We start from the raw sequence: 13,909 nt of genomic DNA, 5'->3' as shown, positions 1-13,909 counted from the left end.
GACACAGGCAGAGGGAGAAGCAGGCTCCATGCAGGGAGCCCAACATGGGACTCAATCCCGGGTTTCCAGGATCATGCCCTGGGTTGCAGGCAGCGCCAAACTGCTGTGCCACTGGGGCTGCCCTGGACATTCTCTTATATGTAACAATTTTTTTCTTTTTTTTTTTTTTTTTAAGATTTTATTTATTTATTTGAGAGAGAACGATCACAAGCAGAGGGAAGGGTAGAGGGAGAAGCAGACTCCCAGCTGAGCAGGGAATCCGATGCAGGACTCGATCCCAAAACCCTGGGATCATAACCTAAGCTGAAGACAGGCACTTAACTGACTGAGCCACCCAGGTGCCCAAAAGTTGTTTTTTTCTTGCTGCTTTTAAGATTTTTTCTTATCTTTAACTCTTGGCATTTAACTATAATGTGTTATGCTGTAGGTCTGTTTGGGATTATCTTATTTGGAATTCTCAAGGATTCCTGGATGTGGATGTTTGTTTCTTACAACCCTTTGCGTCTCTGTATGTAAGCCCCATTGGTTTTTAAAGCCAAAATTTTTTTAAAGATTTTATTTATTTATTTATTCATGAGAGGCATAAAGAGAAGGAGAAGGGCAGAGACATAGGCAGTGGGAAAAACAGGCTCCCCACAAGGAGCTCAATGCGGGACTCTATCCCAGACTGTGGGATCACACCCTGAGCCAAAGGCAGATGCTCAACCACTGAGCCATCCAGGCATCCGAAGCCAAAATTTTTGAAGACTCATCACTCCAGTGCAGGTCTCATGAGTTAGAATGCCTGATGTAGGGCTCAGACTTCTTGTTCCTCAGTGATATATTCTGTATGTGTGAGATTCTTCTCACTTCACCTGCTTGGCAAAATCATGTCTCTGCTTCTTCTCACTTCTTAATATCCTTTGTTTTAGAGGAGCTATTTGGATAGTTTTCTGGTCTTTTTCAGAGAAGATTGTTCTATATCTAATGGTGGAATTGACGTATCCATGGGGTAGTTGAGTTCAGGGTCTTCATATGCTACCATCTTGAACCCCCTCTCACATTTATTTTGGGGGCTTAGTTTTTAAGAAATACAATTAAAAACTTGAGAGTCATAGCAGGAACAAAATTATGAGTGTGTAATGGACACTGACATATTCATGTGAGGGCAGTTTTGTATATTCCTTACTTTCATCCACCCAGCCCGTGACTTAGTTCATCTGATCTATACAATACAGGACTTAGGGGGAGGGATGAGGAATAGAGAGACAAAATGCTATTTGGTCTTGGTGGGTGTTCAGGAGAGAAGTTGAGAGTGGGAGAGAGGATTTCCAGGATTAGCTGCCATCTGTGCAGAGAATACTGAAGGCAGTAACAAAGGAGAAGGAAGATTTTTAAGAAGTTTCCTGTACAGAAAGAATGCCTTCTTCAACTTGTTTCCTGAAGAGGCAGAGAAAAGTGTTTTTAGTTGTTTATATTTATTTAGTGGTTAATTGCTGGCACATGAGATTGATTACAGTACATTTGGGACTCGACCACATGGAGACTCAGGCATATTTCTGTTGTAGATGTGTATTTTCTTTACATCTGAAAGGAGCTTGGAGTTCACCTCATTCAGCCTTTTCATTTTAAAGATGAAGATACCAAAGGTCTAGATAAAATCTGCTGCCCAGGTTTATGACTCTGTGTAGAAGTTAAGTTACTGCTTGTTTATGTGTTATATAACAATTGTGCTGATACACCTTCTTCAAAGCCTAGAGATATGACTTTCATTACATCACACATTGCAAGCACTTTTAGTACAGTTATATTAAGAAGTTTAATTAAGGGGGCAATACTGTATCACATTTTACCATTAGCTGGCATATGAATTTAAAAATTAATCTTTTTCATGTTGTCTGAAATGTCTTTCCATTCAAAATGACCAAAGAGGTAATGATGTGGCTCCTCTCCCTCTAGTGTGTTATAAAACTCTGCCCTTTCAACCCATCTGAGCCTGAGGTGTGTGATTCATTTCCTCTTCTCAAATATCTGCTGTGATTGACATGGTCAGCTGTGTGTAAAATGTTCTTGTGACTCGAAACCTGAGGCTCATATGTGAAATACTCAAGGGAAATCTTCCATTTCTGTCTCCTGGGTCTCCCACAATTATTCCTCCTTCCTTGCTTATGTCTCTGGCTTTTTCTTGTGATGCCAGTTGCTTCTGATCACCAGCACCATACTTGCTATGCACCGTTGTGTACCTCAAGGACACTCAGCTGAAGGAGAAGGAAGGGCTGATCCCATTTACATTCAGATGCCCTGGGGCAGAGCTGTATCCTGAAGTCAATAGGGCTTACTAATTTGCACAAAGGTGTCTTATGGAGGAGCTGAGGGTATGCCTCTATCAATCACAATAACATCAACTCTGTACCCAGTCACGCAGTAGTCCCAGCATCAAAGGGCCAGCTTCTACCCTTCACTTAGATAGTCTTAAAGAGAAATTATAGCATTTAAGCAAGAGGAACATTTAAAAAACAAACCAAAAGAAAAAAATAATGCATATGTTCTATCTTCATTGTCATGTTTTTTTTTCTGGGTATCTGGAGTCATCAAGCTTCTTGGTTAAATAATCTAGGAGGCTCTACTGTTTAACATACCATTGCATCCTCAAGAAGTATACATTTCAGATTATAGACATTTGCTGTATTTTGCCTCAGAAAATATTACCTAATTTTAAAAAATATTATCTTTCATAGCAATTTGCATATTGTTTGAGGCATATTGTTGTTTCATTTCTATGCAAAAAAATCAAGAAATTATCAGAAAAGCAACCCACAGTGTTTTTTCTTGACCAAAAGTGTTTCCCTATTTTAGAATTTGTATGCCATTATAGCTACTTAAGTATAGTTCATACAACTATTCTTAAAGTGAATGCACAGAATAGCAATTTCCACTAGGTGGTATTTGCCACTACATTTATTCAACAAATGTACTGTAGAAATGCAGTATATACAAGATATATGTGCTGTATATAAACATTGTAGAAATACAGCATATACAAGATTCTGTCCTCCATACAATGAGTTTATATTTTATAAGATAGTGAAAATCAGATAGACTATAGTAAACAGAGTAATTCCTCTACCACCCTCCCCCCACCAAAACATGGTTATGACCTAATCTCTGGAATCTGTGAATATATTTCATTGCATGGCAATGGGAATTAAGATAATAGATTGTATCAAGGATGCTAATCAGATTACTTTAATGCAAGGACATTAATTTGGATCAACGGGGAGGGCCCACTGGAATCACAAAAGATGCTCAGTGTGAAAGAAGGAGGCTGGGATCCCTGGGTGGCCCAGCGGTTTAGCGCCTGCCTTTGGCCCAGGGCGCGATCCTGGAGACCCAGGATCGAATCCCACGTCTGGCTCCCGGTGCATGGAGCCTGCTTCTCCCTCTGCCTGTGTCTCTGCCTCTCTCTCTCTCTCTGTGACTATCATAAATAAAAAAAAAAAAAAAATTAAAAAAAAAAAAGAAGGAGGCTGAAGAGTCAGTGTCAGTATGATATAAGAAAGAATCCAATGCCACTTCTGTCCTTAAAGATGGGAGAAAGGACCATGAACCAAGGAATGTGGGGAGCCCCTAGAAACTGGAAAATGCAAAGTGGATTTTTCCCTAGAACCTGCAGAAAGGAAAAAACAACCTTGTCATCACCTGGATTTCAACCTAGTGAGAATAAGAACTGTAATATCATACATTTGTGTTGTTTAAATCATCTAAGTTTATAATAATTTGTTATAGTAGTGATAGAAACAGATACAGATTTTCCTACCTGAAAGTAGAATGCTGCTGCAAAACTCATCTAAAAAATGCGGACATGGTTTTGCAATTTGGCAGTGGGCAAAAGCTTGAAAATTTTTGAAGAGAAGCATGATGGGAAAAGCCTGTATTGCCTTAAACAGACTGTTAATAGATATATGGGTATTCACAACGTTGCCAAGGAGGACTCACGAGGAAGTGAAGAGCATTGTGTGGAAACATACATGCCTTAAATGATACATATGTCGTCATATGCAAAGTGCTGATAGAAATATGAATGGAAAGGTGCCAATTTTGAGGACTCCGAAGAAAATGAGGGACATGTATTTGGAAACAGGAGGAAAAGGAATCCTTGTTCTCAAGTCAGAAAGCTTACCAGAATTGTGTCCTGGAATTATATGGAGAGCAGAATTTAATGTAAGCAATGAACTTGAGTATTTAACTGAGATTTTCAAGGAAAGTATTGAAGATTCAGCCTGGTTTCTTCTTGATGCTTTAGGAAGACACAAGAGGGAAGAGACAGATTGGAGAAACAACTTTTAAACCAAAAGCAATTGAGGCTTAATGATTTGTTAGATTACCAACGATTCTAAAATTAAGAGATTCACTGCCCATTGACATTTATGGGATCTTGGGATGGGGCTGAAAAGACAGGCTCTAGAGAGAAAAAAATGAAGGTAGAGCTAGACAACCTTTTCCTAATCCTATGGAAAGATAAAAACATCAAAATATTCAGTCTCACAAAAGGCTCTTTCAAATGATTAAGTGTGTGACTCATAAATCTCTTCAGTCATCTCAGCAGAAGCCAAAAATAGACATGGGATTATCTAGAAAAGACCTGTGGAGGAGACTCTTGGCTAATAGAGTGGATCTTGTGATATACACAGAAGACTCATGAGGTTGTGGAGAATGTTGTATCAGCAGAAATGTTGCCATCTTGAACTGAAGGAGACAGAATGAAGTGAAAGAAAATGGTAAGACCACCAAATATCTACGGGCAAGAAACCTGCTGATAAAACTTCTCAGCTCCCTAGGCATGTTCTACTTTTCATGAAAGAGGAAGGCTGATTCAGCGGGCACAACCCCAAGCCCAGATGATGGGATTTGGAGCCCAGAAGTAGAGCTGAGAATCACAGAAGATAATTTCCAGGCCTTGAAACCAAGTACAGTTTTCCAGATGGATTTCACAGTTGGCTTGGGACTGTTGGAATTCTTTTTCCTTCTACTTTTCTCCCCCTCTAAGCAGAAATGTCTGTAAATGTTACCCTATGCCTGCCTCACCATTGTGTTTTGGGAGCAGGGAAGATGTGTCTTGAGTTAAAGGTTCACAGATAGAGAGAATTTGTGCCCCTGGGAAGTAGCTCTTCCATACCTGAGTTAGCTGATACAGATGTTGAGCTGATGCGATTTGGACTTTAAGTTGATATGTAGTGGGTTGAGATGTTTGGGTGCCTTGGAATGGGATGAATGTATTTTGTGTGGGGGGTGGGCTTGAATCTTGGTGGGCCACAGGCTAGATCATGGTAGAAAGAATAATGGCTCACAAAGATATCTTCATTTAGAAATCTGGAACCGGTGTGTATATTCTTTTACATGGCAAAGGGAAATTAAGGGTGTGGACAGAATTAAAGCTGCTAATCAGCTGACCCAAAGATAAGGGAATTATCCCAGATGATCTGGATGGGCTCAGTGTAATCATAAGTGTCCTTCAGTGCAGAAGGAAAAGGCAGAAGAATCTGTCAGAAGGATATGATGTGAGGAAGACTCCAGCGGCCCTTACCTTTGAAGATAGAAGGTGCCCATGAGCCAAGAGATGCAGGCAGCCTCAAGAAGCTGAAAAAGGCAAGGAATGAAGTGTCTCCTAGAGCATCCAGAAAAGGAACATAGCCCTGCCAACACTTTGATTTTGACTCAGTAAGACCCATTTCAGACTTGACATCCAGAACTTGTAAGATAAAAATTTGTGCTGTTTTAAGACATCAAATTTGTGCTAATTTGTGATAGGAGCACAAAGAAATTAGTGTAGCATGTCATTAACTAAAATGTCTTAAAATTTGGGGAGTGATAGAGAAAGTAAACAAATAATGTAAGGATTCATTGTTGGGAAGAACATTATACTTTTGAGTCTATCAGTTGAAATTTTTAAAATACCCGTGTTCCAAAGGGAGAATACCCAATCGTTTCAGCTTGACGCTCCTACACGTAAATTGACAGTCTCCTTCTATGTGGATGTTTGCATATATCTGTAGATATATCGTTTGATTTTATGTGAATGCCATCCTTATGCCTAAATATGGCTGAAATCGCAACAAAGTAATGACTTGCAGTCCTTCCTGAAGATGTGCATGGGATGGTGGTATTTTTGTTTGTGGTAATAATAGCTATTTGTAGAACCTGGCACTCTGGAAGCCTCTGCTTCTTCACGGTGTATCTGCCTGATGCCTCTGCTTCAAAAGAGCTCTGCTGTCTGTTCTTGCTTGCTCACTTGGCCAGCTTCCCACCATTTTCACAGCTATGCTGACTTGCTTGAAATTCTGCCTCAGTACATCCTTATGGCATTTTCCCTTTCCGACTACTTTCAGACACCTCCCTTCAACTAGACTACCACAAGAATTACAGAGTGATAATAATATAGTAGGACTCTTGACAATCAGCAAGTCATGTACCCACAAAAGAACTAAACTTGACTTTTTTAAGCAGGAGGACATGTTAGTCATGAATATGTCACTTCTGTTCTGTTCTCTGTTGATCAGAACCCAAATCAGAAGACTTTTATTCCCTGGGAACTTCTCTCCTGAAATTTGCACTTCAAAGTCCCAAGGAGGTTCTCTAAGTGATTCAGAGAGAACTGTGATACAGAAAATCAGTTCTACCTTAAAATATTCCCAGACTGTTGTACTTGCTGATGCTGTGTGAGAGGAAAGTGTAGCAGATTGGGTGGGCAAACAAAGTAGAATTTGTAGAATGGTCAGTGGCTGCGCTGAGGGAACTAGGAAAGAAGACAGTTGTCACAAGATGGCAAGTAAAGTCCGAAGTCGAGGGCTTCCATGGGCATGAGGATGAATTAGCTCTGCAGAGACCTTCTGCTATAGATAATTGGCTAACTGGTGAGAAAATTCTTCGTAGTTTTTGTTGCAGGTGTTTATTACTATCTTTTTTTTTATTGAAGAAGAATTTCTTTTTTTTTTTTTTAAGATCTTATTTATTTAAGAGAGAGAGAGGTAGAGACACAGGCAGAGGGAGAAGCAGGCTCTGTGCAGGGAGCCCGACGTGGGACTTGATCCCAGGTCTCCAGGGTCACACCCTGGGCTAAAGGTGGCGCTAAACCACTGAGCCACCTGGGCTCCCTTTATTACTATCTTTTAATAATAATTTTCAAACTGTATTTATAGCTCAACTTTAAATTAAGGGACAATGAGCATTTAAACAGTAATACAACCATGCTTATGTTTGGTTGACAGCTGTTTTACCTTTTATATGGTTTTCACTTAGACCATTCCATTTGTTATTTTCTTGGATTCTTCCTCTGCTTCTGCCTGCCACCCATTCCTTCCAGCATTTTCCATTTACTGCCAGTGGCTGCACACCTCTTTTCTTGACGACTCCCTGGCAGTGTGTCTCCCACTCCCTTCTCCTTGCTGCTCCTCCAGGCTGTGGAATCTCCAGGCCCTATGTTGCACTTCCTGACTCTGCCAGTCCCATTCGCTCTTAGTTTTGCTTTTGTTTCGGTCTGTTTCCACATGTTCTAGAAAAAAACGATCCAGATACCATTTCCATCTGAACTATTTATGACCCCCTAACATAGGAGAGATGTAGCAATTATATAAATAAATATGGTAGTTAGGTTTCTGTTAGAAATGTCAAGGTTGGCACTTATGTTCATTGTGCTAAACTTTTCACTGCCTAGGCTTCAAATTGGAATATGGTTTTTCTTTTAACAACAGCTTACATGTTCTATTCTAGAACATAGAGTAATCCACAGTAAAGCCCGACTTCTGTGAAGGTAAAAGTCACTCTAAAAAATGTGATTTGGGGGAAAAATGTGATTTGGGGACACCTGGGTGGCTCAGCGGTTGAGCACCTGTCCCTGGCTCAGGGCGTGATCCCAGTCTCAGAATCCAGTCCCACAACAGGCTCCCTGCCTGGAGCCTGCTTCTCCCTCTGCCTTCTTCTCTGCCTTTCTCTCTCTGTGTCTTTCATGAATAAATAAAGAAAATCTTTAAAAAAATGTGATTTGGTATGTTTTTCTCATTATTTTTGGATGAAGTATTCATTCCTTTATGCCTATAAAGTACCCATGTTCTAGAGATTCTCACTGTTTTCAGACTATTTGCTTTTTTAATTTTATTTTATTTTATTTATTTATTTGTGAGAGACACACACAGAGAGGCAGAGACATAGAAAGAGGGAAATGCAGGCTCCCTGCAGGAATCCCGATGTGGGACTGAATCCCAGGACCAGGATCACGCCCTGAGCCAAAGGCAGATGCTCAACTGCTGAAGCCACCCAGGTGTTCCGGTTTCAAACTATTTTCAATGTAACTTATATTTCCTCATCAGGGAAAAAATATTAGTAATTTTAACTCATTAATAATTTGAAGCTGTAGTCTTAATACATATTCAGCTAAAAAGATTTTATTTTAGGTCTTTCTTTAAAGGATGTTGGAAGATACTTACTTCCTTTCAGCGAGTATTAGCAATATGCCAAATCATTGCTATAGTTTATTTGTATGTGTCTTTAGTTCTCCATTTCTTCATATGCCCATTTTTCTCATAGTCATAGTTTTTGCATAGTTTCATATAGTATATGGACTTGCATATATATATGTGTGTGTGTGTCTAATGTACACACACACACATATATATATATGTAAGTACACACACGTATATACTAGTTTTATGAAATGTGGTCAAACATGGGCCCTAGTGCCAGCTTTTGGCTAAGTTCAGATTCTGGCTTGGAAACTTTCTTATGTGACTTTGGCAATAGCAATTTACTTAATCTCCTAGCTTTAGTTTCCTCATGAGAGACCAGTACTAGACACATTATCATTATAGATTTTTCTACCTAGTGATGCAGTCAAAATACTGACATTACTTAACATGTGGCGTGATTTTCCCTGAGATCACATTTGAACCTCTGATTCATTGTTTTGTAGATCCATTCAACAACAATAAAAGATTATTGACCCATAATTGGTTCAGACTCTATTCTAAATGCTGAGATATGAGGTTGAGATACAGACTCTATTCTTGAGGAAATTAGTGTATTTGAAGAAATTGTATTTATAACCAGTGTGATGAGTGCCATGGATAAGTGGGGGAGCCACTGGATGAGGCCTGTACTGCAATGGCACTTCCCCACACAGCCCTCCCTCCATCCCTAGGATGGGGTTAGGCGGAGACCTAGACAGAGGGAGACACATAGATGTGTATCTGCCCATGCTTACTCAGCCATAGCTCTACCATGCCCCTGTAGAATCCATTACAGAAATATTCTTTTTCTCTGTCAACACCAAACTTCTTAAAAGGAAGGAACTTTGGTTTACACCTTTAAATTTCCAGTGCCTTAAGTGTGCCTAGCATTCATTGACATTTAAAAAAATTGATTTGAATAAATACTTGGATATGCATAAATGAATGAATGAGTGGAGCTGAATAATCCAAGAAGGTAGGAGTAAGATACTACGTATGAAAAAGCTGGTAACATGTATGGTAGGTAGTCAAGACCATTTAGAAAGTAGATGTGTGACTTTGAAAGGAGAGAAGTTGAAAGGACCAGAAGAATAATCTGATTCAGATAGTGAATGGTTCTGTAACCTCTGTGAATGACACAGACATAACTTCAGGAAAGGTCAGAAATGTGCTAATATTTTAAATTGAATTGCAGTGGATGGATGGAGTAGAGACAGACTAAAAGCACAGAGAATGAAGATAAAATAATTCCCACTGCACAGAAGAAATTGTGAAAACCAAGATTTGAGTAGCGTGTGTGGCACAGTAGTGAAAGAGCAAGTTCAAAGATGTAATGACACATCAGGTGTGCATGTAGAGAAAGAGAGGTGGAAATGTCTGAGGTTGCTGTCCTCAGTGATTTGGTGATTGTGTCCTAACTTATGTTGGAGAATAAAATAATAGAAAATGATACGTTTGCTTTTAAAGATATTGAAAGAGAGGTTACCGATGCCTATGATTTAGATAGTTGGACTAAGAAAGGGGATTCTCTTTTGCAAAATATTCTTATATGTGTATCCTACATATTTACAGAAAAAAATAGCTTCTTTCTCAGTGAAAGTATCTGGATTTATTTATTAGATAAAACACCTCTCTCCCAAATTTCTCTGTGAAATTATCTGGCTTAACAATATATGATAAATGTAGTCATTCAAAATTAATTCATATGAAATGATGGTATAATTAGGCAGTGATTCCTGCTTTCTACAATCTTATTATAAGATATTCATCTTAATAAAAATAATGAATTATTGAGTTCTTACTATATACCAGGCATTGTTCTAAGCACTTTGTGTGCATTATCCCATTTGATTTTTATAGGTAGTATATCATTGCCATTCTTGGATTTTTGGATTTTTGAAAAAAAAAAAAAAGATTAAAAATGTAAATACTATGCTCAAGGTCATCTCTCTACCAAAGTTGAGACTTGGACAAAAGAATATTTAGGTATTAGTCCCCACTGTCAACAAATTATTTGCTTCAGGGCTTAACTTCTTAAAAATATTGATTTTTTTTTCACCCTTTGTGATTTGACTGTGGAGTTTTGAGATGTTTTTGGTGATCCTAGAGTTTCTCTTTTCACTATAGTCTAACATCTTTCATACAGCAGCAACATTTTCCCCCGTATAATAATTAAGCAAAACATTTGCCCTGGATTTTTAAAATCTTAATTATAACATTTTATTTTCATCATTGGTATCATCATCATCATCATGTTAGTCATCAATATTAGTAACAATAATATCACTGCTTATAATTTATGTTATGAGTCCATTTTTATTCCATAAAAATAATATATTGCAAGTACATCATAATGCATATTTGTCATAGGAAAAGACTAATTCACTCAATCTCTGTGTTGTCAGCTAGTAACAAAAGAGTAAATGACTGTTTCAAATATTGAAATCATAACAGGTCTCAGTCATCTTCATTTTGTATATTTGCCCCCACAGAAGCTGAAGAAATATAGATATTTCTTTGTACTTGTAATGAAAATAGTGAAGCAATTTCAAACTTAGAGAAAAGTTGCAAGTGCAGTGACACCCTTTTTCCTCCCACCTGCAAACATTTCCTTACATATTTTATTTGTTTTATTAAGTAGAAATAGCATCTATTGGTTTTTTTTTTTAAATTAAACTTCAGAAAGAGCTCTATATCTTTTCTCTTTATCGCACTTTCTTGACCGCGGGTGCCAAAGTGGGACAACCCCTGGTGTATGTTAGTGGTAACAGGTCCGAGTGCCACAGACCTTGGACCCTCTCCGAGGGACACAGTAAGGGGAGCACAACTTTTGTGCCAGGCAGCACAAAGCTAAGACTTTACTTCTGGGAAGTCTGGCAGCAGGTTAGGGAAGTAAGGTGAGCCTGTGTTTTGCTGAAGTTAGGATACTCTCCAGCTACTAATGAAAACAAAACAATTAGCCCCTCTGTGCTTGAGATTTCTTGTCTGCCGGGTGCTTATTACAGTGACTTTGGTCTGATTTTGCAAGGACTAAGTAAGATAATATATATGTGATCTGTTAGATAGGACACTGTGAGCCTTCTTTTCTCACCTTGGGCCTGTTTACAAACTGTTGGGAACCATTTCATCCCTCCATACCGAAGCCACAAATATCATAGCCAAGTCCCTGATCCACCACGCAAATTTTGCTAAAGGTTTCTCAAGGAGCTGGGTTAGGTAATTATTTCAAATATCAAAAAACAGATTTCCTGAATATTTTATTTAAATATTTACTTCCCCTCCAAATATTCTTTCCTTCTCCCTATCTCGCATTCTTTTGTCTATCCGTAAGTCTGACTCAGTCTCTGCCTCCCAGATGCCTCTCCTTCATCCCTTTGATGATCAGAACAACATCTAGAAGAACAAATGTCACCAAAACAGAAGGGTACCAAATAGTTAAATAACCAGCATAAATTTGTTCCCCAAATTTATGCTGCTGGTAGGGGTGAGGAAGGGGCTCCCTTCTTTGGAAAATAATACATTGCCTGGGGTGATATGAATTAGCAGGGATACTACAAAAGGTCGCTAATAACCTGCTATTAACTATGTTGGTAGTCACCATTCATCTGCTCTACTTAGTGTCTACCAACCTTTTCATTACCCTCCCACTGTGATCACATCTGGTGTCAATCATTCTACCTTGAACCCCTAAAACAAACACTGGGTCACCAGGAAATTAACCCACCTTTAAACTTAGATTAACCACAATCTTATATCTATATTATTGGTTAAATCCCAGAGTGCAATTTTCAAGAAGCTTTTTTTTTTTTTCTTCCTCCTTTACCTCTGAATTTGCTGTTGGAGCAAGCTCAAATTCCTTATTGGGTTATATAATGCATGTTTGTGGAAAATTTCTTTAGTCCACTAGCAGTCTTTCTGAGATCTTTATAAATCATCCACAATAATTATTCCCCTATTGCTTGTATCATTGGAAGAATGATCCTTGAACTAGGAAATCCTTGACTGGCACCCAAAGATTTATTTGTTGGGTTGTTTGCTTTTAGATGGCACTCTGATAATGTCTGTGATGGCTTCCAGATCTAGGGTAATCACTGGACACATAGAAATTGAATGTTACTAGATCAAGGGTGCTTATTTTAGGACTATTCTGGTTTCACATGAGAATAAAAGGCAAACTGAGGATGGAGAAGGAGAATCGTGGTTAATTCATTCTTAGCTTTCAGTATTACACTTTCCCGCTTCCACCTGCCATGTTTCCCTCCCTTGTCCACCTAGGTCAGAACTCACCTTAGAATCTCATCTGGTGTCTCTTTCATGTAGATATTTATTCTGAGCTCCTGTCCTAACTGGAGAATGCTCCTGTAAACCAGTCTCTACTGATGGGGAGTTGTACTCAAGCCAAGTCAGGACAACCTGCATTTCAAATGGTGGCTCATAAGCCCTGAAAACACTTCCTGGTTTCAAAGGAATAAAACACGGGGGTTATACTTCTAGGCAGTGGGACAAATGATGAAGGGGTAGGAACAGCTTCTGACTCTGAGAGCATTGGAAATCCTTTACTTGTACTCCACGTTCACAACCAGTGGTCATTTAGCACCTGCTTTGTGTCCTCCAGGAGTCGGAGATAAATAGACAAATACAGTCAAGCAAATACAAAGGACTATGGCTGAATTAAAAACATCTTAATAAGAACTGTTCTTAAATATTCTTGGATATTGGAAGCTTAGAAAAAAATTAACCTTTTCCCTTTCTCTGTTCCTTTAATGTGGATAATATCTCTCTATTTACACTCTCTATATACCTTAGGGAGAGTATGTACTTTATTTTTTGTGAAAAGAAATTAGAGAAGTAGGCATTTTAAAGGCATTTGAGGTGTTCTACTAAAATGAGAGAAGGTTATCTCCCCTTCAAGGCACTTATGTAATGCCAAGGTCTTATGGGTCCTGGATTAAGAACAAGCCATGTGACCTTGAGCACGTCCTTCACCCACTTAAGACTTCCATTTGCTCATTTATAAAAGAAGCGTATGGAACTGAATGTCATCTGAGACTGTTGGAGCTCTAACATTCTAAAATTGTAGAATCATTCATATCCCATTAAAAATGTTTTTAGAAACGTTGATCGCTTGATTTTTCAAAATGAATTTGTATTGTTTCCCCTGTTCCTCTGTTTTATAGGTGAGTAATTTGAACTTTGGAACCTGTCTCAGCCCGTTTGGGCTGCTATAACAAAATATCAGAGACTGGGTATCTTCTAAACAACAGGAGTTTGTTTCTCATAGTTCTAGAGGCTGGAAGGCCAAGATCAGATTGAGTATCTGGTGAGAGCCAATGTCCTGGACCATAGACAGTCCTCCTCACTGTGTCCTCCCATGGAGAAGGGAAAAGGCAGTTTCCTGGGGTCCCTTTTATAATGGGATTAATCTCATTCAT

The 13,909-nt window shown here is 38.8% G+C and overlaps 1 protein-coding gene across 16 annotated transcripts in view; it reads left to right on the top strand.

Annotated features, from left to right (window-relative positions):
• The window catches only part of NETO1 (neuropilin and tolloid like 1), a 127,107-nt gene that overhangs the window by 19,335 nt on the left and 93,863 nt on the right, over positions 1 to 13,909 (top strand). The window contains exon 5 of one of the 16 annotated variants that reach the window (XM_072758113.1): positions 5,496 to 7,632. The exons of 14 other annotated variants lie outside the window; for them this stretch is intronic. In XM_072758113.1, coding sequence (XP_072614214.1) covers positions 5,496 to 5,536 — 41 coding nt within the window. In that variant the 3' untranslated portion in view covers positions 5,537 to 7,632. Of the gene's footprint in view, positions 1 to 5,495; positions 7,633 to 13,909 lie in introns of those variants that run through there. One more of the 16 variants, XM_072758114.1, reaches the window with a different exon arrangement.

This window comes from Vulpes vulpes, chromosome 5 (assembly GCF_048418805.1).
Source record: "Vulpes vulpes isolate BD-2025 chromosome 5, VulVul3, whole genome shotgun sequence".
Taxonomy (NCBI): Eukaryota; Metazoa; Chordata; class Mammalia; order Carnivora; family Canidae; genus Vulpes; species Vulpes vulpes.
This window is presented reverse-complemented; position numbering and strand designations above follow the sequence as displayed.